Raw genomic sequence first — 21257 nt, forward strand, 5'->3', positions numbered from 1 at the left:
CTCATATGCTAATGAGATAGCTTGTGGCTGGGGGCTAGACAGCTTCAGGATGGGAGCCGGTCAGCAGAAGACCAAGATGTGACTAGAGACTGGAACGTTCAACCAGTCCTACCCCTTGACCTCTGGGAAGGGGAGGGAGGCTGGTGATCAAGTTAATCATCAATGGCTCAGGCTTTCATCAATCTTGCCTATGAAATGAAACCTCCATAAAATCCCCTGGACAACAGCGTTCGAAGCGCTTTCAGGGTGATGAACACACTGAGGCGATGGGAGGGTGGTGCACCCAGAGAGAGCTTGGAAGCTCTGTACCACTCTGCCCTCTGTACCGCTCCCATGTGGCCATTCCCGAGTGGCACTTTTCATAATAAACGTGTGATACTAATTAAACTGTTCTCCTGAGTTCTCTGAGACCTTCCAGCGAGGGATCAAACCCAGGGGAAAAGGGGTAATGAGCACCCCAATTTGCAGCTAAGCTGGGCAGAAGTGTGGGTAACCTGAGGACCCAATGCCTGTGACTGGCGTCTGCAGTGAGGACAGTCTTGTGGGGCTGAGCCTTGAACCCTGTGAGGTCGGATGCTCCCTCTGGGTAGGTGATGGCTGAATAACACCAAATTGCGGGGCACCCGGTTGGTGTCTGGAGAGTTGGAGAACTGGTTGGTGTGAGGAAAAAACCACACGTGTTTGGCATAACACGAAGCACTTTAAGTAAAAACAGCTCAGACAATTGGCTACATTTTCAGTTGAAGCTTGAATCTCCAATTGTGAAAAGAAAGTTTGTTATTCTTAAAATCTGAGCCAGTAGACATTTTTTAACAGATAAAATGAGCACTAGATTTGGTAGTATTTTTGAAACTAAGTAATTGTTAGTCCTTCGAAGCCCTCTGACAATGCCTGTGACCTGCATACTACCTTTGGTATGTTGATTATTTGTGACAAACAAATTAACGTGGTTGAACTGAAAAGATACTGGCTTATGCCTCTTTTGTGTACTAAAGCTACGGCGTCATCACAGATTATTAACACATATTAAGAACATACAGTACGTTTTCTGTTTCATTGTCGTAATAAAGCAATTACCAGAGTGCCATGATACAAGATATATATCAAAATGCTAAGATATTTGATCATAACTGCTATGAGACCCATTAAATTCATCAATATTTTAAGCTGGAGTTCCTTTTAGGAAATCATGCAGCAACTGTAATTAGGGACTGATCTTAAAGGAGAGACTGTATTTGATTAGGCTAATAGAGGGTAAAATAACAATACAGCTTACAGACAATGCAATAACACCTTTTATTTTACCCCTTATAAATAATTTTTCATATATTTGTGGATCAAAAGTCACCAAGCCTTCTAAGAAAAAGAGGTATTACGAAAAGAAACTACACAAATCTCATGATATTGGTTTCTCTACAGGTTCTATGATTATTCAAGTCACTTTTGCAAGGTGTTTTTATACACTGGCAAATAAATTACATGATATGAAAAGGTAAAAACCTTTTTTGTTTGTTTGTTTCAAGTGCACAGCAAAGTGATTCAGTTTTATATATATTTTTATGTATCTTTTCATATTCTTTTCTATTATAGATTATTACAAAATATTGAATATAGTTCCCTGTGCTATACAGTAGGTGCTTGTTGTTTATTCATATTACATATAGTAGTGTGTATATGTTAATCCCATACTCCTAATTTACCTCCTCCACTATCCCCTCTGGTATAGTGACCATAAGCCTGTTTTCTGTCTGTGAGTCTACTTCCGTTTTGTAAATAAGTTCATTTGTATCATTCTTTTAAGATTCCACATGTAAGACATATCATATGGTATTTGTCTTTCTCTATCTTACTTCACTTAGTATGATAATCTCTAGGTCCATCCATGTCTCTACAAATGCCCCAGTTTCATTGCTGTTTACAGCTGAGTAATATTCCATTGTAGATATGTACCACATCTTCTTTATCCATTCACTTGCTGATGGGCATTTAGGTTGCTTCCATGTCTTGGCTATTGTAAATAGCGCTGCAGTAAACACTGGGGTGCATGTACCTTTTCGAATTAGAGTTTTCTCCAGATATATGCCCAGGGGTAAGATTGTAGGATCATATGGTAACTCTATTTTTAGTTTTTTAAGGAACCTCCATACTGTTTTCCATAGTAGCTGCATCAATTTACATTCCCACCAATAGAGTAGGAGGATTCCCTTTTCTCCACACCTTCTCCAGCATTTATCATTTGTAGACTATTTAATGAGGACCATTGTGACTGATGTGAGGTGATACCTCATTGTACTTTTGATCTGCATTTCTCTAATAATGAGTGATATGGAATACCTTTTCATGTGCTTACTGGCACATTTTTATATACTGGCTAATAAATTACACAATATGAAAAAGTAAGAATGTAATGTAAAAGTGGATCACTCCAGCTTTCCTGCAGTAGTACAAACAAAAAAATGTTTAAATATAACTTACCTAAAACTCCTATAGGGAGTGATTATTTCAAAAGACTGTTTCCCAGTTCGGTCCACTTGCTTTACGTTTGCTACATTCATAGGAATTATGGTAATACCAAGGCCACTCTTAAAATCCTAGTTTGGAGAAAAACAAAAAATTATAAAGAAACAAAAATATGGATTTTGGAGGTACAATTACATTCTCTAAAATTTAATAAATCTCACTAAGTTTTACTACAACATAGAAATACGGAATTAAACAATTCATTAAAAATGGGTTGAGAGTGGTTTTCTTATTTTAGGTAGTCACTTTCAATACATGATAACAGGACAGCATCTGAAGCTTGACAGGCTATTAATAAAGCAAGGGTTTTTTCACATGAAACATAAGTGGACTAGGACGTAGATCTTGAACTACACATGTTCTGCTTTTAAGAGTTAGGCACCTTTTCACCTTCAGCCATTTAGTAAAAGGAACTAACAGTGAACTAACCCTTATCTTGTGCCCAGGCATTTTCCTAGGTGGGGGAGCCAAATGACACGGTGAGGTTGGTATAATTACTATTTAGATAAAAAGAAGGGAAAACCAAGGCTCAAAGAGGGAAAGTGACGTGGGAAATGCAGCTGGCTGTACCAGGTAGAAAGGAACTGAAACCCAAGCCTTCTGACTGCTTGCTCTTCCTTCTGCTGTATGTTGTTACCCCTGCTCTGCCACATGACTTTCCTCATTTGCTCTCAAACAAAAGCATTACTGATTTTACAATTTTATCTCATTTCCAATACTTCATCACTTTGTTCTTTCTTCAATTAGATTCTTAAAAAGCTCCTCTAATGCTATTTTCGTATGAAAACTGCCATTGGTTCAACACCTACAGCCACCATGTTCAGTTTCATCTACCAAAATTATAAGTTGTTCAAAAGGCTACAAAGTCTGCCATCTAAAAGCATTGAGTTTGCAATATATAATCTAGTCATAAGGGTTCTGGAATTTGATTTATTAAGCCATCTCACACCTTAAAAATATAATTAATTTGTACCTCAAAAAATGAATTATCTACGTGAACAGGTTTAGATTAAATGTAATCTGAATTCCTAAATTAAATTATGACTAGGAAAAAGTAGCCATACTAAAGAAAACTGCAAAAAATATTGGTCCACTTTCAGGAAAGACACGTCCAGCAGAGGCCATGAAAGAAACAATTCACAGGCCTTCTTCTCTGTCTCGCCTGTTGTACAAGCCGAAAGTAAAAGTACTATTTTCCTACTTCCCTTGCAGCTAGGAGGGGCCATATGTCATGGTTTTGGTCAATAAAATATAAATAATTCCTGGCCTTGGGGGCAGGGGGAAGAGGGTAGAGAGACAAATCTTGGAAGAAAAGATGTGATTTCACCCCTTGCCTTTCCATCTTCTTGGGAAACAACATTTAGAAGCACAAAGCCATTTTAGAATGTAAGCATCCTTGAGATGAAAAGCCTGAGGACAAATTCTTGTACTGTAAGGATGCCAGAGTGAGGGGAAAAAAAAAAAAGGAAGAATCTTGTTTCTTGATGGCATTAGCAACAGATCTGTTAAAACAAACAAATCCCTATTTAAACTATCCTTCAGGTTTTTGTCACTTGATACTAATGCATTCCTGGCTGATAAAATAAGTGGAATAAAACAACATTATAATAAATTTCCCCCAGTCGTAAAGGGTCTCCATTCACAAACTGCAGAAAAGTTTCACTTCATATTTTTTGAAATATATGTTTTTAGTTCAAATGAAGAAATGACCCATTTGTAGACTGAATATGATCTTTCCTGATGAAAGAACAATGGTTCATTTTGTTGGGAGAAACATGCCAGAAGTTGAGGCAGTAATATAAAAGACGCAGAGACATGCTAGGTGTTGTGAAATACTTAGAAGGTGATATACTTTCACTTTGTATGGTAAGCCAACTTAACAAAAAACAGTACTTAATATGATCTATATGGAGGAGGGGAATCAAACTTTTCCAATCTGCCCCATTTCAATAGGTTTTAGCATACTGGTATAGCGGTAAACCTATAATTGTTAAATTAAAGAAACAAATTCTCAATTATCCATACCAATGCTCCTGCTGGATAATGTAACTGTTGGAGAAACTCCTAATGCACATGATTAGAAACTTAAACTCTTTTATAAATGAGAAAATAAAGTAGGGGGAGCAAGGTAAGATACTTCAGATATAGCTTCCTGATGGCCCAGCTTGATACATGGGTACCTCTAGAATAAAACAGGCTGAATCTCCTTCAAACAATTCTCCACGATGCAGCTTTCGACAAGAGCTGGCTATCAGACTACTCCCGCTTATTATTCTCTGATGGGGGCCTGGCCTGCAGGTACTGTGTGTTACTAAGGGTGGAGATACAGACTCAGACCACCAGAGTAGCAGATGGTAAGACTGACAGCCTTGGATGGAGACTGATGAGCCTCACCAAGGCTCCAGCCTAAAGCGATGGTGCCTCATTCCTACAAGCAAGTCGTGAATATCTACATAAAAAGCTGCAATATCTGTTAAAAAATAAAATGAGGGTCGACTCAAGGCCTCAGATTTCTCCCAAGCAAGGCAAAGATGATTTTTCAGTCTGGAAAGAGCCTGTAACCCATTTATTAGCTGCTTGCCACGGCCATATGGTTTTGAGTAATTAGAGTATCCACTGAACTCACCGGCACAAATGGACTGTAAAATGTACAGTAGAGTAACAAAATAAATGTCAGTGCTCTTGAGAGCTATTAAATATGAAACAACTGCATTTCTTATTAAAAATATTTGTGGTGACATTAAGCTATCTTTTCACACAGTCTTTAGAACATGTCTAGAATATATCCCGTTCCTTTATGCTCATCAAAATTACCTATGCCGATTCTCTCCCCCCCACCCTGAGATTCTGATCCCATGAATCAGACGGCAGAGCCTAAGGATTTTCAGTTAAAAAAAACCAAAAACAAAACCACCACCCTATGATTCTCAAATGTAGCAAATATTGAGATACATTGAATTAGACAGTAGAACCAGTTGTAGAATCTAGACAGTATGAGTCTACAGCACTTAAATATCAGGATATAAACATTTCTCTCTGCCTCCTGCAGAGATTTAAAAAAAAAAGCATGTAATCAGATTATTTGAAATTATTAAAACTACTGGTTAAAAATAGGCTGGTCAGAACACAGTGACACAGTGCATTGTCAAGAACCTATTTGTCCTGGATGCCAACCCTCCTGCTAATGTCCAAAGGCTTTAAAAGCATTGGTCTTCATTAAGCATATACGCTCTCATAACCGATTTAGTATCTGTTTATGCAGTGCTCTGAAGCTTACAAACAGCTAAGAACTCTTAATTGATTTTCTTAACAACTCTGTGAAGAAGGCAGAGCAGATACAACCACTTTTAAAATGAGAAAATTTGTCCTGGCAAAACCATGTTTAGTGAGTACCCAGCGACTGCCAGAAATTACGCCAAGTCTGCACAAAAACATAGGACAGGGTACTCACCTTGGGGAAGCTTATAGTCTAAGGAGGGAATTAGAGAGAACTCTAATAAGTGCAATACAAAACAATCCATGGCTGTAGGGTAAGCACTGAACCCAACCCAAAAAAGAGAGAGTTGTGTCATGATTTTTCCAAAGGAGGCGACACTTGACAAACAGCAAAATCCAGACAACTTGATCAGGTGTACCTCTCTTGCTCCAGCTCGCTTGTTTGCAAAACGGGACTAACAGTAGTACCTATTGCATCAGTGCGTGAGGATTAAATTAGCACATAAAAAATGCTTAGAAGAATTTCTGCTGCAACAAGTGCTATCTAGTCCCAGTTAGCTATTGTTATTATTATTGTTATTTTATACCTCTTCAATTTGAAGCCAACAAAACATGTTACCTATTAAAAAGTTAATTACAAGAAAATGCATGCTTAAAAATAACTAGCGGGCGTAAATAAATTTTGTAAAATGGGATGGAATGTGAATGGTAAACTTTCAAGAAAATTAAAACTAAGTTACCCATTAACTACAATCTGTGAGCACTAATCACATGTCAGGAACATCAAACTTCAACCTTTAAAACCCTATAAACTGCACTGAAAAAAGCAACAGCATAGAAATTCGGTAGGTAGAAATATATTGTTACAGAAAGCATAAAGATTCTAAAGTATACTATATTTTACAGTTAATTTTCTGTCCTACAACATAGGATCTCAAAAAGCATAAATGGCCACACTTGGCAGAGCAGGTGTGATCCTGCAAAGGTGACAATGATGGTGTGGGCACCAGGAGTCAGAACTAGGGCGGAATCTTGGCTGATCCTTTTACTGGCTGTGTGCTTACTGGCAAGTTCCTTCATCTAGACCTCAATTTCCTCACTTATGTAAAGACAGTGCTATCTACCTTATATAGCATTGCTATAAAAATTGAATAAAGAAATACAAGTTGAGGGTCTAATACATCCAGACAGTCCCCTCATTTGAGGGTTCTAAACATAGAATTTGTCTTCAATGAGAATATATCCATTTTATTTACAATGACTGAAAGTACTCACACCAATGATTTCCATATTCAACATTCAGATTAGAAGTAATGGCAAATATTTACCAAGACACTGAAATGGGTCATTTGTACAAATGTGTAGCAACAGAGCGTGGCTCAAACTACCTTTTAAAACTACAAAGTGAAAGAGCGAAACAACAGTTTGATTCCTGAACAGAAAAATTAAAGAAGGGTTTGTTAACCCCAAATTTGCTGAAATCTCAAACCTATTTTTGGAAACACCGGATGCCAGGTTTCCATGCCAGGAATTTAAGAACGCGGTGCTTAGACATTTGTGGAAAACAGATGTGGCATTGTATGATATTGGCACCAGATTTCCGGGGAAACACCAGATGCACAGTTTGGCCAGATATAGAACCCAGAGAATTTGAGGCCACCACCTCCATCCTGCTGCTTCTTTCTGCACCACACAAGCCAGAGCCCTATGAGGTCTATTCAAATTCTATTAGAGTTTCAATCCCATGCCAGACACCAGGGAACATTATGTTGGGGGAATGAGTCTCTTGTTATACCACGATTTGAGAATGTTGAATCAAGTGAATGCAGTTAAAACCTCAATGCCACAATTATCATTAAATGGATACATAAACCCACCAAGCAAGACATCTGGCTGTAATGAATTCCTAATATTAACCTGATATTCAAAAATGCATCAGGAAAAGATGGGCAACTGGCTGTCAGGACAACATAACAAATGGAAACCAAAGCCAATTATCTCAAATTCGCCTCATATCTATTTGCAGAAATTCTGTTCAAGTAGCAATACCATATATATAACACTACATATATATATATATATATATAAATACCTCAGCATTATGTTCATATTTCATTACCTATCTAAAATTTTAAAAATAGTAGCATATACAATATACCCACATCATTTCAAGATAAGCAAATGTATAAAACAATTATTTTTCAGAATATAGAAAGCCTATAAGCTGTGAACTAAAAAAAACCCCACAAATTTATTCCTATAAACAAAATTTCCATGCAACAAAAATTAACTGAAAAGTGAAAAATAAGCAACAGCTTAGGAAAACAGTTACACAAAATATGACAGGAAGATAAGTATCTATACAATATGAAGAGCTTAAAGACATTGTCAGAAATGACAATATAATTCCAATAAATAGGAAAAATGAAGAGAATTCATAAAGAAGAAAATAATATTAAAAGAAAATTTTTTTTCAAATATAAACTCTCTAGTCATGAAAACAGCTGTAAATGATTATTTATTCAACAATTTCATTCTACAAATGTTTACTGCATATCAGCTACTTGCCTGGAACTCCTAAGGGCACAGTATAGAATAAAGGAAATTGTCACAGCCTTAATTTGGGAATATAAAAATTATAACACTTTTAAAGTTAAAATAAAGCTGGAACCTATTCATGTACCTAATAGCATTTTAAATAAAAACAATTCTTTAGAAAAGGGTGATAGGAATTCTTGCCCAAAATGCTAACCAAAAAGAAAGCAAAGGCTACAAACAGAAGGCTCTCAGAAATCTCATTTATTTATCATGATGTTACCCCCATCAGAAGGTAAGATTCTAAAGCACTGGGACCTGTGGGTTATCAGTGAGCCCCTAGTGCCTAGAGCAGCACCCAGGAATGAAGAGGTGCCCAGTAAACTTTTGTAAAATGGATGAATAAATACAGAAACACAGTGAACTATACAAACTCTATCACACAACTCATTTTATACAAAGTTGAAGTAACAATGTGAAAAAACTATCATAATTATAATATACTGCAGGCATATAAACATAAGCAGAAACAAGGAATAGAAGAAAATGTGCAAAAATTAAACACGTGCGGGGGTGAGTTGTGAGATGGTGTAAGCATTTAAAAGGATAACATTTAATGTATATAATATCACCACAGTGTTTTGCAACTGAGTAATTAGATAAAGAATTTTAGTATCTATTTCTATTTTGACATCTTCCTCTCTAAACAAATGTTTTTATATGTCTCTTCATAGTTCTTTTCTCCCTCTAATAGACTATCTGGAAAAAACAAAAACCCTAACATTCCCTAAGGCATTTCTCATATTCAGAAGCTGCTCCAAGTTAGTTTCAATAATCTGCTAATAAATGAAAGGGAAAGAAAGAGATAAAAAAGTGAATCTCTGAACTGAGCAACTGAGAAAATGAAAAGTCCATGTTAATTGCATAGAGTTGAGACCTGGCAATGAACTGTTAATGAGAACAGCATCTCAGATTGGCATCTTCCTTGCTATTATCATGCGACTTCTTTTTTTTTCTCTTTTTTTCATCTTTATTGGAGTTTAACTGCTTTACAGTATTGTGTTAGGTTCTGCTGTACAACAAAATGAATCAGCTATATGCATACATATATCCCCATATCCCCTCCCTCTTGAGCCTCCCTCCCACCCTCCCTATCCCCCACCACTCCCATCCCACCCCTTTAGGTCTTCACAAAGCATCAAGCTGATCTCCCTGTGCTCTGTAGCAGCTTCCCACTAGCCACCTATTTTACATTTGGTAGTGCGTATATGTCAGTGCTACAGTCTCACTACATCCCAGCTTCCCCTTCACCTCCCCCACCACCCTGTGTCCTCAAGGCCGCTCTCTACATCTGCATCTCTGTTCCTGCCCTGCCACTAGGTTCATCAGTACCATTTTTCTAGATTCCATATATATGCGTTAGCATACAGTATTTGTTTTTCTCTTTCTGATTTACTTCACTCTGTATGACAGACTCTAGGTCCATCAAAATAAAGAATTTCAAAAATAAGACCACAGTTGTGATAGTTGTATTATACTAATAGCTATTTTAGAAAATATAAGTTCTTCATTCAGTAGAAGAAAGAGATCCAGAAAAAAAAATGAAAGAATTACTGCAAATATATCTATACGGATGCCTGACATGGAATCCTAAGGACACCTATTGGAAGTAGAGGAAAAGCACTTGAAAAGATGAACAATAGTGCACAAAATTAGAGTAAATTTCCAGACATACACAGAGAGTTAAAGGAACTTATGGGAAATAACAGTTACAAACTGTTTTCCAAACACTTTCCTTTATGCTGACTTTGCAAGTGGAGTTTTAATTCTTCCAATAGATCATACTCTGGTAACAAAAGTTTGTACACAGAAAAAGGAATTAAACAGTTATCATATAATTTATAAGCTGAAAAATTAAAATTTCACATAAAAATTGAGATTGTAGAAAAAAACAAAACAGTAGCTATAGTTTAGAACCATACACAATTTATTAGTAAAAGTTCTTCAAAATTTACAAAAGTGTTACCACTAATAATGATTTTCTTAACTTTCCACTCACATGTTTGCACATTTCAAAGTGTTCAATCAGGAAAAAGACACACTTCTAAATGAAAGTTAACCTCAAAAAGAGGAACGGCAATCCTAAGGTGAGGGATGATGAACTGAAGCATCACTGAGTGCTGTCAAAGCAGATCTTTACCCGTTCTCCATCTCCACAAATATCCTGTCTCTTTAGCTGGATGCTCATCAATTTTAAAGAAGAAAAACCCATAGAGCAGTATGTGGTTTTTGCGTCAGCAGTCACTGAGTCAACTTGGATGCTTTATAGGAATGTAGATTCCAACCCCAATGCCCAGAAATTCTAAGTCAATGGATCTGGAATGAGCCCAGATATCTGCAATTTCAACATGCAACTTAAATAACGGCCTTAGAGACAGTAATCCAACTCTCTTCTTCACATGATGCCATTCAAACCGGAAGAGATTAGCTTAATCATCTGAGCCCGTCAGTACCAGAGCAAGAACGAAAACGCAGAGCGGCTACCGCCTGGCCCAATCTTCTTTGCTCTAAATAAGCTTCCAACCTTCCATGTTAATAACTCTTCAACATATGCTGCAGCAGCTACCCTTCCACCTCTATCCACTGTTTGCTGCCTCCCTCTGGAGAGACTTCCCAAGTAAATTAGTAAAACTATGTATAACTAGAGGCAGGATGAATGAAAACAGTTCATACGTAGGGGGTACAGGTCAGCTTTATTTTTTATTCTATTCAAACTATAAGTTATGTAGGCAAGAAAAATCACTAATTTTTTAAAAACTAAGCTTTGATTCATGGGCTTAAGTTAGATCCAATACAAATTCAGATACAGAGGTTCAAATCTAATACCTCTTACATTTTTACAATTAGTTTTTCTCTATCATTTAAGAAAACCCACAATATTACTTACTGTATTGTATGTATAAAACTTTTAGAAGTTACATATAACTATTTTACTATCTTTTAGTGCTTTTCCTAAAACACTAGCTTAAAGCCCTCTGCATTCAGGAGGACTCCTTATTTAGCCTATCACCCAAGATCTCTACACAATCTGCTCAACCACATAAGAAAACCCATGAGCAACTTTCCTTTGGAGAGAAAGACATAACACGTCTATGTAAACATAGACGAAAATGTAATGGTATGTCAGGGCCTAAGCACGAAGGGACTTCCTTAATTTATCCATCCAGTCTTGAGCCAACTAATTTCTTAAGACTTGACATAGTGCCTTAAGACCTGGCGCTATATAATACAATGCAATTTTTTTAAGACCACATATACAAACAATAGCATGCACTTTTTAAGGATGCACATACAGGCATGTTAACGCATTGAAAAAGACTTGAAATACACATTCATCAAAAATAGGTTTACTTCTCAAAAGATCAAGAGGGGTCCACCATGAATGCTTTAATTTTTAAGGAGATAATCTTCATTAATTGTATGTTGCAGTGTTTCTAATTCCCAGACTTCATTAGATGCCCTTTTTTTTTCCCCTTCTCTGTAACTTCTGCACAAGTCTAATAAAGTACTGAGCTCACCATCCACCATAAATGCTGGTCTTATCTGACTTTTCCTTCTGGAAGATAAGACTTTGCCCTCCTCAGTAAACACAACACTTTTAGACTGTCCGACATGGTATACAATGTTTATTGAAAGCACACTCTGAACCTCCTAGGCAACTAAGTTATTCAAGGAAAGAATCCTTAGGGTATTTCTAAAAGGTCACAAGCCAGATACTTTCCTTTCAACATATACTTTAAAAAGACACTCTGATACAGTGGCTAAGAAGCTAGGCTTAGAGTTATAAAGTTCTTGTTTTAAATTAAAATCTGCAGGATGAACTGTAATCCCTAAACAAGTTACTCATTCTCCTCACCTCTAAAAGATGGATGGGAATATCTTCCTCCTACATTTGTGCGGAAGATTAAAAGGGAATGTTTATAAATTAATTAACACAGTACCTGGCACCCAACAAATGGTGGTCACTAGGCTTTTCGTGCTCAATTGTTAATATTAAAGCAAGAATTTCATATAGTTATGCTAAGCAGAAAGTATTACTAAAACTTTAAAAACATCTACTTTTAGAGGATAACAAACTCACACAATCTAACTGATGTAAATGATGAAACTAGTAATTGGAAGTCCATCAGGTCTGTGCAGGTAAAAAATGAATACCTCAATTAATCTGGCAGAGTCATTTCCATTCTGAAGCCATGCAAATTTTGCATTTTTAACCTTTATTCCAATTATTTTAAAAAAAGTTTTAAGCATCCTAAGCCCTTCACAGACTGAAAATGTTTATATCCAATTCACACACATTATTAAGCTGTACATCACTACTGTTCTTGAGGAATATGCTAACTATCCCAGTTATTAATTATGCCAACAGTGCTCAGTGATGCCTTCCACGGTTAATTGGCCAAGAAATCTTATCCCCAAAAATATAATGAATAAGCTCACACTTAAGTTCAGAGGATGACTTGGATAAAGATCTATAGTTAATTTTTTTAAAACTACTGTTTGTTTTGAGTTGCTATCCCTATTTTCTATTGTGAAAAAAGTCAGCATTCATATTTCACCTTATGGAAAGACATTATAATTTATCACAAAATAAGTGCATCTTAGATCAGATATGCAAAACACACTGCTTAATTCCACAAATAATGACTAAGCATCTAATACATTCTAGGCTGAAAGATTAAACACTCATTCCTAAAAAGGGGTAAGAAAATGATTTTCTTATACTCATTAAAAACCAGATGTTAGAGGAAAAGAAGTCTACAGAATCAAATGAAGTTAACAGAATTTGTGAAAACTAACATCAGTCTCCTCAAAACATTTAAATTCTCTACTGAATCCTTTGTTAACCAAATTTAATATCCCAACAATCTATCTTATTTATAAATGTGATATGTGTACGTATGCATGTGTGTGTGTATGTGTGTATATCAATCATTTGCCACTAGTAAATTATCTCCTCTGCAAGCAACATATCTATTCCAAAAACAAACAAAAAAAACTCCAAATCCTGTAAACTCAAGAAAATATGTTACCTGTGCCTACTCTATAATTTTCTGTCACAAAAGAAAAGAAATAACAGGTGCAGAACGAGGTCTATTCATCAACAGCTGTAATGGTTAACTGGTTCTTAATTATTCTCTCATGTAGTTTTGTAATGTTACTTCAGCTAAGGAATACTTTTCAAAAATTAATTTTCACGATTCTATTTCCTCAGTTCCTTCAAAGGGTGATGCCCAGTCTCAAATTTGATGTAGATTACCTTCCTGCTGCTGGTGGAACTGAGAAAATTCAACAGAGCAACTCTTTCTTTGTTATATTTAGTGGAGTACAGAAGGCAAAAGCAAAATTCTATCAGTAAAACACGAATGAGTTTAGCAAACAAAGCACAGTTGTTAATGTAGTTTGTCACAGTTGTAATGTAAGGAACCACAATTTGCAATCACTGTAACATAGCTCACCTGTTCATTTTTGCAAAGCCACACGCTGTTTCCACTTAACACAGTAAAAATTTTAGCTTTATAGCCTCTCAGTTCGAGATATCCACACTTCTCAGGTGCAACAGCTGCTTGACACTGCGAGGAAAGGGCCTGTAACTTCAGTGCATTTAATAGTATGCTGATCCAGTCATTTCTCTCCTCTGAAAATAAAGACAGGAGAAAACACATACATCCATGCTCAATAAGTTACAAACACATAGAAATGTGAAAAGAGATGGACTTTCTCTAGAACAGATCATTTACAGATTCTTTCCCAGAACCACAATCTAAATGCTATTGTCGTTAGGGCCAAACGCCCTATCCTGTTAGGGAAAAGAAATAACATATTAGTCATTACGTGGTGTCCACAGGGGATTGGTCCCAGGACTCCCTGCTGATATCAAACTCTGCAGATGCTGAAGTCCCTGTCCACTGGGGATTGGTCTCAGGACTCCCTGCGGATACCAAACTCTGCAGATGCTGAAGTCCCTTACAGTCAGTCAGCCCTCTGCATCCCCAGGCTCATCAACTGAGGGTTTCACCACCCAGAAATCAAAAATGTCCTCAGTTGTGGAACCCAAGCATACGGAGGGCCAACTGTACTCATATGTTTTGTAACCAGTATCATTGGCTTCACCTGGCAGCTGAAGAGAAATGCAAAATCCCAGACGCCCCCCGCCTCCAGACTTGATGAATCAGAACCTTCATTTTCAGAAGATCTCCAGATGATGTGTATCCATGTTAACGTCCAAGTAGCATTCTGTTAGATTATTCATGAGACTGGATCGTCTCTTTTAATATAAGAAAGTAATATGGCTACTGAACAGGTAACAGATTGTACCCAGCAATGCAGTTACTAAAATATCCAGAGACGCTTACTTTCTAACAGGCACTTGGAATCTACTTCAGAGTGTGCTTGCCTTGATAGTCACTCACCCATTCCATTCACTAACAATAGCATCTTCATCTGTTGAATTAAAACTTAGTTCTCTCACTCTTTCCACAAAAACTAAGTGACCTTCAACTATGTACAACACATTGTGTTACAGGCATAGGAATTTGATCTAGTCCCCAAAGAGCCATCGAAGCTATAAGTCAAGTCTGATATGAACACATAATGGAACACAGAATACTATAAATGTCATACAAATGGTATCAAATAATATATGAGTCAATTCAATAGAGGTAGGTGATTTGCTGAAGGTCATATAGCAAGTTAGTATTAAAATTAGGAGAATCAAATGTTTTAACTCTCAGACAATTGTCCTCAGCACTGTGAGAAAGAAAAAAGGATATTTGTGCGAGGTCTTGAGGATTAGGAGCAATTTAAAAGATAAAACTGGAGTTCGGGAAAAGGACAAGCAAAACAGCACTCTAAGCAGAGGAAACACAAGACCAAAGGCAGAAACAACAAACGTCTGTGCAGGGACTAATTTACGAGTGAGTATGTTCATAATTTTGAACTCACAAAGAAATCATGGGAAATATGCCTGGAGATCCTATGGTGCCTAGGTAAGGAATCTGGTCTTTATTACGGAGGCAAAAGAAAACCATTTCAGAAGTCTCAGCAAGAAAGGGACATGATTAGGATGACAGACCAAACTGGAAGCTTGGAGGTCAGGAATAAGGCAATAGAGACTCAAAGTATACACTGAAAAGGGAAACATGTGAAGAGTCAAGATATTAAGGAGAGTAAAAAATAGCTGTGGTTTTGAATATGTTTGAATATGTCTGACAGGTGTTCACCAAAAAAAAAAAAATGGATTACTCTGGATAAAAGGTAGCTTTGTATCATGAATCAACCAAAGAAGGTAGAAGGTTCCATTAACAGAACCACCTGAGGTTTCCAGCACCTTGGCATGAACATCTAGGCAGACTGATAGCATATCACACTGATATTGCTATCAGAATGAAGGTAATCTATACAAGAGAAGACCCATGACAGTGGATAAATGTTTAACGTAAAAGGAGAAGAAATGGTATACACTTGTGGTGTAACTGATTCTAGGAGGCTAGAAAATAGGCCAGCAAAAAACAAATGGAAAAGTGATTCTCAAGGTAAAAAAGAAAAAACAAACAAAACAGACTGAATTCCAGGTATGAAAAAATTTTTGAGAAGGAAAGAGTAAGCAGGACCCAAGCCTGGGAAACTGTCTGGTATCTCAGATCCTTCTAAGACAGGTCTGCTTAGAGGTAATATCATTGTGGACTGAAATAATCTCCAAATTAGACTTGCTTACATTCCAATATGGATCTAGAGTTATTTTATAACACAAGTCTTAATTTTTAAAGTATTTTCATTCTTCCTCACCTCAAAAACTACTAAAACTAATTCGTTGTGTCTTTAATGACCAAGGCCAAAGTATTTATTAAAAACTCATTCAAGGAAGAATCAACATCGTGAAAATGTCTGTACTACCCAAAGCAATTTACAGATTCAATGCAATCCCGATCAAATTACTAATGGCATTCTTCACAGAACTAGAGCAAGAAATCTTACGATTTGTATGGAAACACAAAAGACCCCGAATAGACAAAGCAATCTTGAGAAGGAAAAATGGAGTTGGTGGAATCAGGCTTCCTGACTTCAAACTATACTACAAGGCCATAGTAATCAAGACAGTATGGTACTGGCACAAAAATAGAAAGGACGATCAATGGAATAGAATAGAGAACTCAGAAGTAAGCCCAAACACATATGGGCACCTTATCTTTGACAAAGGAGGCACGAATATACAATGGAAAAAAGACAGCCTCTTCAATAAGTGGTGCTGGGAAAATTGGACAGCAACATGTCAAAGAATGAAATTAGAACACTTCCTAACACCATACACAAAAATAAACTCCAAATGGATTAAAGACCTACATGTAAGGCCAGACACTATAAAACTCCTAGAGGAAAACATAGGCAGAACACTCTATGACATCCATCAAAGCAACATCCTTTTGGACCCACCTCCTAGAATCAAGGAAATAAAATCAAGAATAAACGAATGGGACCTCATGAAACTTAAAAGCTTTTGCACAGCAAAAGAAACCATAAACAAGACAAGAAGACAACCCTCAGAATGGGAAATAATAGTTGCCTGTGAAACAACGGACAAAGGATTAACCTCCAGAATATACAAGCAGCTCATGCAGCTTAATACCAAAAAAGCAAAGAACCCAATCCACAAATGGGCAGAAGACCTAAATAGACATTTCTCCAAAGAAGACATACAGATGGCCAACAAACACATGAAAAGATGCTCCACATCACTCATCATCAGAGAAATGCAAGTCAAAGCCACAATGAGGTATCACCTCACACCAATCAGAATGGCCATCATCACAAAGTCTGGAAACCACAAATGTTGGAGAGGGTGTGGAGAAAAGGGAACTCTCCTGCACTGTTGGTGGGACTGTAAGTTGGTACAGCCATTATGGAAAACAATTTGGAGGTTCCTTAAAAAACTACAAATAGAACTACCATATGATCCAGTAATCCCACTCCTGGGCATATACCCAAAGAAAACCATAATCCCAAAAGAAACTTGTACCATAATGTTTATTGCAGCACTCTTTACAATAGCCAGGACATGGACGCAACCTAAATGCCCATCAACAAATGAATGGATACAGAAGATGTGGCATATATATACAATGGAATATATATACTCAGCTATAAAAAGGGATGAGATGGAGCTATATGTAATGAGGTGGATAGAACTACAATCTGTCATACAGAGTGAAGTAAGTCAGAAAGAGAAGGACAAATATTGTATGCTAACTCACATATACGGAATCTAAAAAGGGTACTGATGAACTCAGTGACAAGAACAAGGATGCAGATACAGAGAATGGACTGGAGAACTCGAGGTATGGGAGGGGGCGGGGGGTGAAGGGGAAACGGAGACGCAGCGAGAGAGTAGCACAGACATATATATACTACCAACTGTAAAATAGTCAGTGGGAAGTTGTTGTATAACAAAGGGAGTCCAACTCGAGGATGGAAGATGCCTTAGAGGACTGGGGCAGGGAGGGTGGGGGGGGACTCGAGGCGGGGGGAGTCAAGGAAGGGAGGGAATACGGGGATATGTGTATAAAAACAGATGATTGAACCTGGTGTACCCCCCCCAAAAAAAAAAAAAAACTCATTCAACAATATTTTATCGCAGGTATTACATAATCCTCAAGTAACAGTGTGTGTTTCTATATATCAGGACGAAATATTTCTCAAGTTTCGCCAGCATCATTATAAAGTAAAAGACATGAAATTATTGAGGTAACTAAGCCTGTGTCAATACACAGTAGCTACTCTACATCTTACATCTACACAATCAGACTGCCCAGTAATAATTTATTATATTTTCAGTAACAGCAACAGACCTTCCACTTCACATGGTGATTACCTGCGATCATTAAGTACACACAAGACATTCCTGCCAAGTAAATGGTATATAATGTTTCCTGTTTGTTTGTATATGTTGATCCACATGAACCACTGACTTTGAAATGTAGGTCATACTTTAATGAACTGGGGCAAAGTGACTGTGGTTTCCAGACTACTATTAGCATATATCTCAATCTGTCAGGAAATACTTTGAAACTGGCAATTGCATTAGCTGTTGGACTTAAGTATATTACGGCTGCATCTCAACAAACGGTGCCTTTATAGCCTAGAAGAATTCTCTAGCTCCTGAGGGCTTCATTTATTAATAGGAAGTAAACAGTCGTGAAGAAGAACAGGACTGAATAGTAACACTCAGTTTATATTTAATTACCCACGCCAATGGAGATAAACAGTGATACAGACAATTCAAACACAGTAAAAGAGATTACAAGTGTCCCTGGTATTTGGCTTTGCAAAGCGTACATACCTGGACATGGCGAATATGCTTTGGCAAGTCACAATATTCCAAAACAAATAATGATTTCCCCTTGGGCAAAGGTAAAGCCGGATACTATGCTGGCTTTTGCCTGCTCTTCACACCAAGATACTGTTATTCTTTCCAATAACATATGTTTATTGAGCATCTATCTTGATCTTCACACTGTGCTAAGCACTATTGCTTCTGAGAACATGCCCTGATGTTGATATGTCTCTGCTCAGAGCAGAGCATTCCAGGTTGGAAAAAGAAAAAAAAAGGAGTTAGGGGAACAAAATCGCCACTTTTGTAATAATGCTAGGATGTAAATAAAAAACAACAGCAATCCCCTCAAACCTCAAATTAGTTCTTAAGGTTTTCATGAATGTCAACTCACAGTGTACAAAAAGAGGTTAAAAAAAAAAATCAAAGGAGAGACTTAACATCCTCTGGACTCCTGGATTTAGCAGTAGGCATATTCATTAGCAAAAAAGGACTGACTATATCAGGGGTTACTACACAAGCACCATGCAAAACATTAATAAAATAATCTAACAAAGTTTGGATGTACTCAACTTCTGATATAATATAACCTAACTAAAGATTCCTCAGTGTAACCCATGATAAATATCAGAGATGGAATTATTACACGCCAGGGTTGTTCTTGAAATTGATAATGATTCATTCATATGAATGTCTACTGAGTGCCTACTGTGTTCTAAGCCCTATTCTGAATTCCAGGAATAAAGCAGTGAGCGAGACAGATCACGGCCTTATTCTCCAGAAAGTTACACTCGTGTAAAAAGAGGAAGGCAATAAAACGTAGATATATATTACATGGTGACAAGTGCAATGGGATAAAATAAAGCACAGGATGAGGGGCACAGAAAGTGCTATTTTATATCGGGTGAAAGAAAAAGGCTCAGGAAGAAGGTGGCAGGCAATAGCCTAAAAGAAGCAGAAGTGATGGAGCAAGTTAGGAGGATGACTGGAGGAAGGAGGGCCTTCCAGGATACAGAGAGCACCAAGGCCAAGGCAACAGCAGATCTAGCTTGTTCACGGGACAAAAGGCCCCTGTAGCTGCAATGCAGTGAGTGAGGGAAAGCACAGGAGGAAATGACGAAAGAGAGACCAGGGCCAGATCAGGCACAGCCTTCTGGACATCACAAGTACTGCACTCTTAGTGAGCTGGAAAGACGACAGAGCACCTGAAATAAACGGACGGGCCCTGGCTTTCCTGTTGAAGGATCCCTCTGACAACTGTACTGAGAACAGGACTGCAGTCGATCAAGGGAGCTTGTGACAATCACCCAGATAGAAATGGGAGAGTAAGGACGGTGGAGGTGCTGAAAAGCAGTCAGAACCCAGACATAATTCCACAGTCAAACCGGTAAGCTTTGCTAATGGCCTGGATGTGGGCGAGGTAGGCAAAGATTCAAGGATGCCTCCAAAGTTTGTGGCCTATTAAGTTACGATAGGCAATCAAAGTACACAACAGAGAATTTTCAACTTCCCTGGCTCTTCCTCCATATAGCAAATGTTCCATGCATTGCTTCTAAAAACAAGGAAGATTTCAAAACATGCAAGTCTGTTTGCCCAAAATAAGTAAGGGGAATTTACGGTTTCTTATCCCAAATTCTCAAGTGTTCTAAAAAGAAAAAGCTTTGCAGTCTCATAGCTGCCACTGGAGGGCTGTATGATGTCGTACAGAAATAAAATTAAGGGAACTCACTTGCCTGTCTCCCAGGGTTCTAAAACCAGCAAGGTGGACACAAACATGGGATCTGCAGCCAAGGGTCGGTACTGAAAATGGAATGACCACTCAGAATTCTTTTTTTTTTTCTTATTGAAGTATAGTTGATTTACAATGTTGTGCCAATCTCTGCTGTACAGCACAGTGATTCAGTTACAGTTACACACACACATATATATACACACATTCTTTTTTTTTTATATTCTTTCCCATTATGGTTTATCCTAGGAGATTAGATACAGTTCCCTGTGTTATACAGTAGGACCTTGCTGGTTATCCATCCTACATGTAATAGTTTGCATCTACTAATCCCAAACTCCCAGTCTTTCCCTCTCTCACTCCCCTTTAGCAACCACAAGTCTATTCTCTGTGTCTGCATGTTTCTGTTTGGTAGATAGGTTCATTTGAGCCATATTTTAAATTCCACATATAAGTGATATTATATGGTATTTGTCCTTCTGACTTATTTCAATTAGTGTGATAATGTCTAGCTGCATTCATGGTGCTGCAAATGGCATTATTTTGTTCTTTTTTATGGCTGAGAAGTATTCCATTGTATATATGTACCATATCTTCTTTATCCATTCATCTGTTGATGGACATTTAGGATGTTTCCATGTTTTGGCTCTTGTGAATAGTGCTATGAACACTGCACTGCATGTATCTTTTCGAATTGTAGTTTTGTCCAGGAGTGGAATTGCTAGATCATATAGTAATTCTATTTTTAGTTTTCTGAGGAACCTCCACACTGTTTTCCATAGTGGCTACACCAACATACGCTCCCACCAACAATGCAGAAGGGTTCCCTTTCCTCCACACCCTCTCCAGCATTTGTTATTTGTAGACGTT

The 21257-nt window shown here is 37.5% G+C and overlaps 1 protein-coding gene across 7 annotated transcripts in view; it reads right to left on the bottom strand.

Annotated features, from left to right (window-relative positions):
• The window catches only part of ARAP2 (ArfGAP with RhoGAP domain, ankyrin repeat and PH domain 2), a 185097-nt gene that overhangs the window by 101529 nt on the left and 62311 nt on the right, over positions 1–21257 (bottom strand). For all 7 annotated transcript variants that reach the window (XR_009052505.1, XM_057725653.1, XM_057725654.1 and 4 more), the window contains 2 exons: positions 13791–13969; positions 2476–2591 (listed from right to left, as the gene is read on the bottom strand). Coding sequence is in view for 6 of the 7 variants with exons in the window: in XM_057725653.1 (XP_057581636.1) it covers positions 2476–2591; positions 13791–13969 (295 nt within the window). In the remaining variant the exon portion in view is untranslated. The remainder of the gene's footprint in view (positions 1–2475; positions 2592–13790; positions 13970–21257) is intronic.

This window comes from Hippopotamus amphibius, chromosome 3 (genome assembly GCF_030028045.1).
Source record: "Hippopotamus amphibius kiboko isolate mHipAmp2 chromosome 3, mHipAmp2.hap2, whole genome shotgun sequence".
NCBI classification, from domain to species: Eukaryota; Metazoa; Chordata; class Mammalia; order Artiodactyla; family Hippopotamidae; genus Hippopotamus; species Hippopotamus amphibius.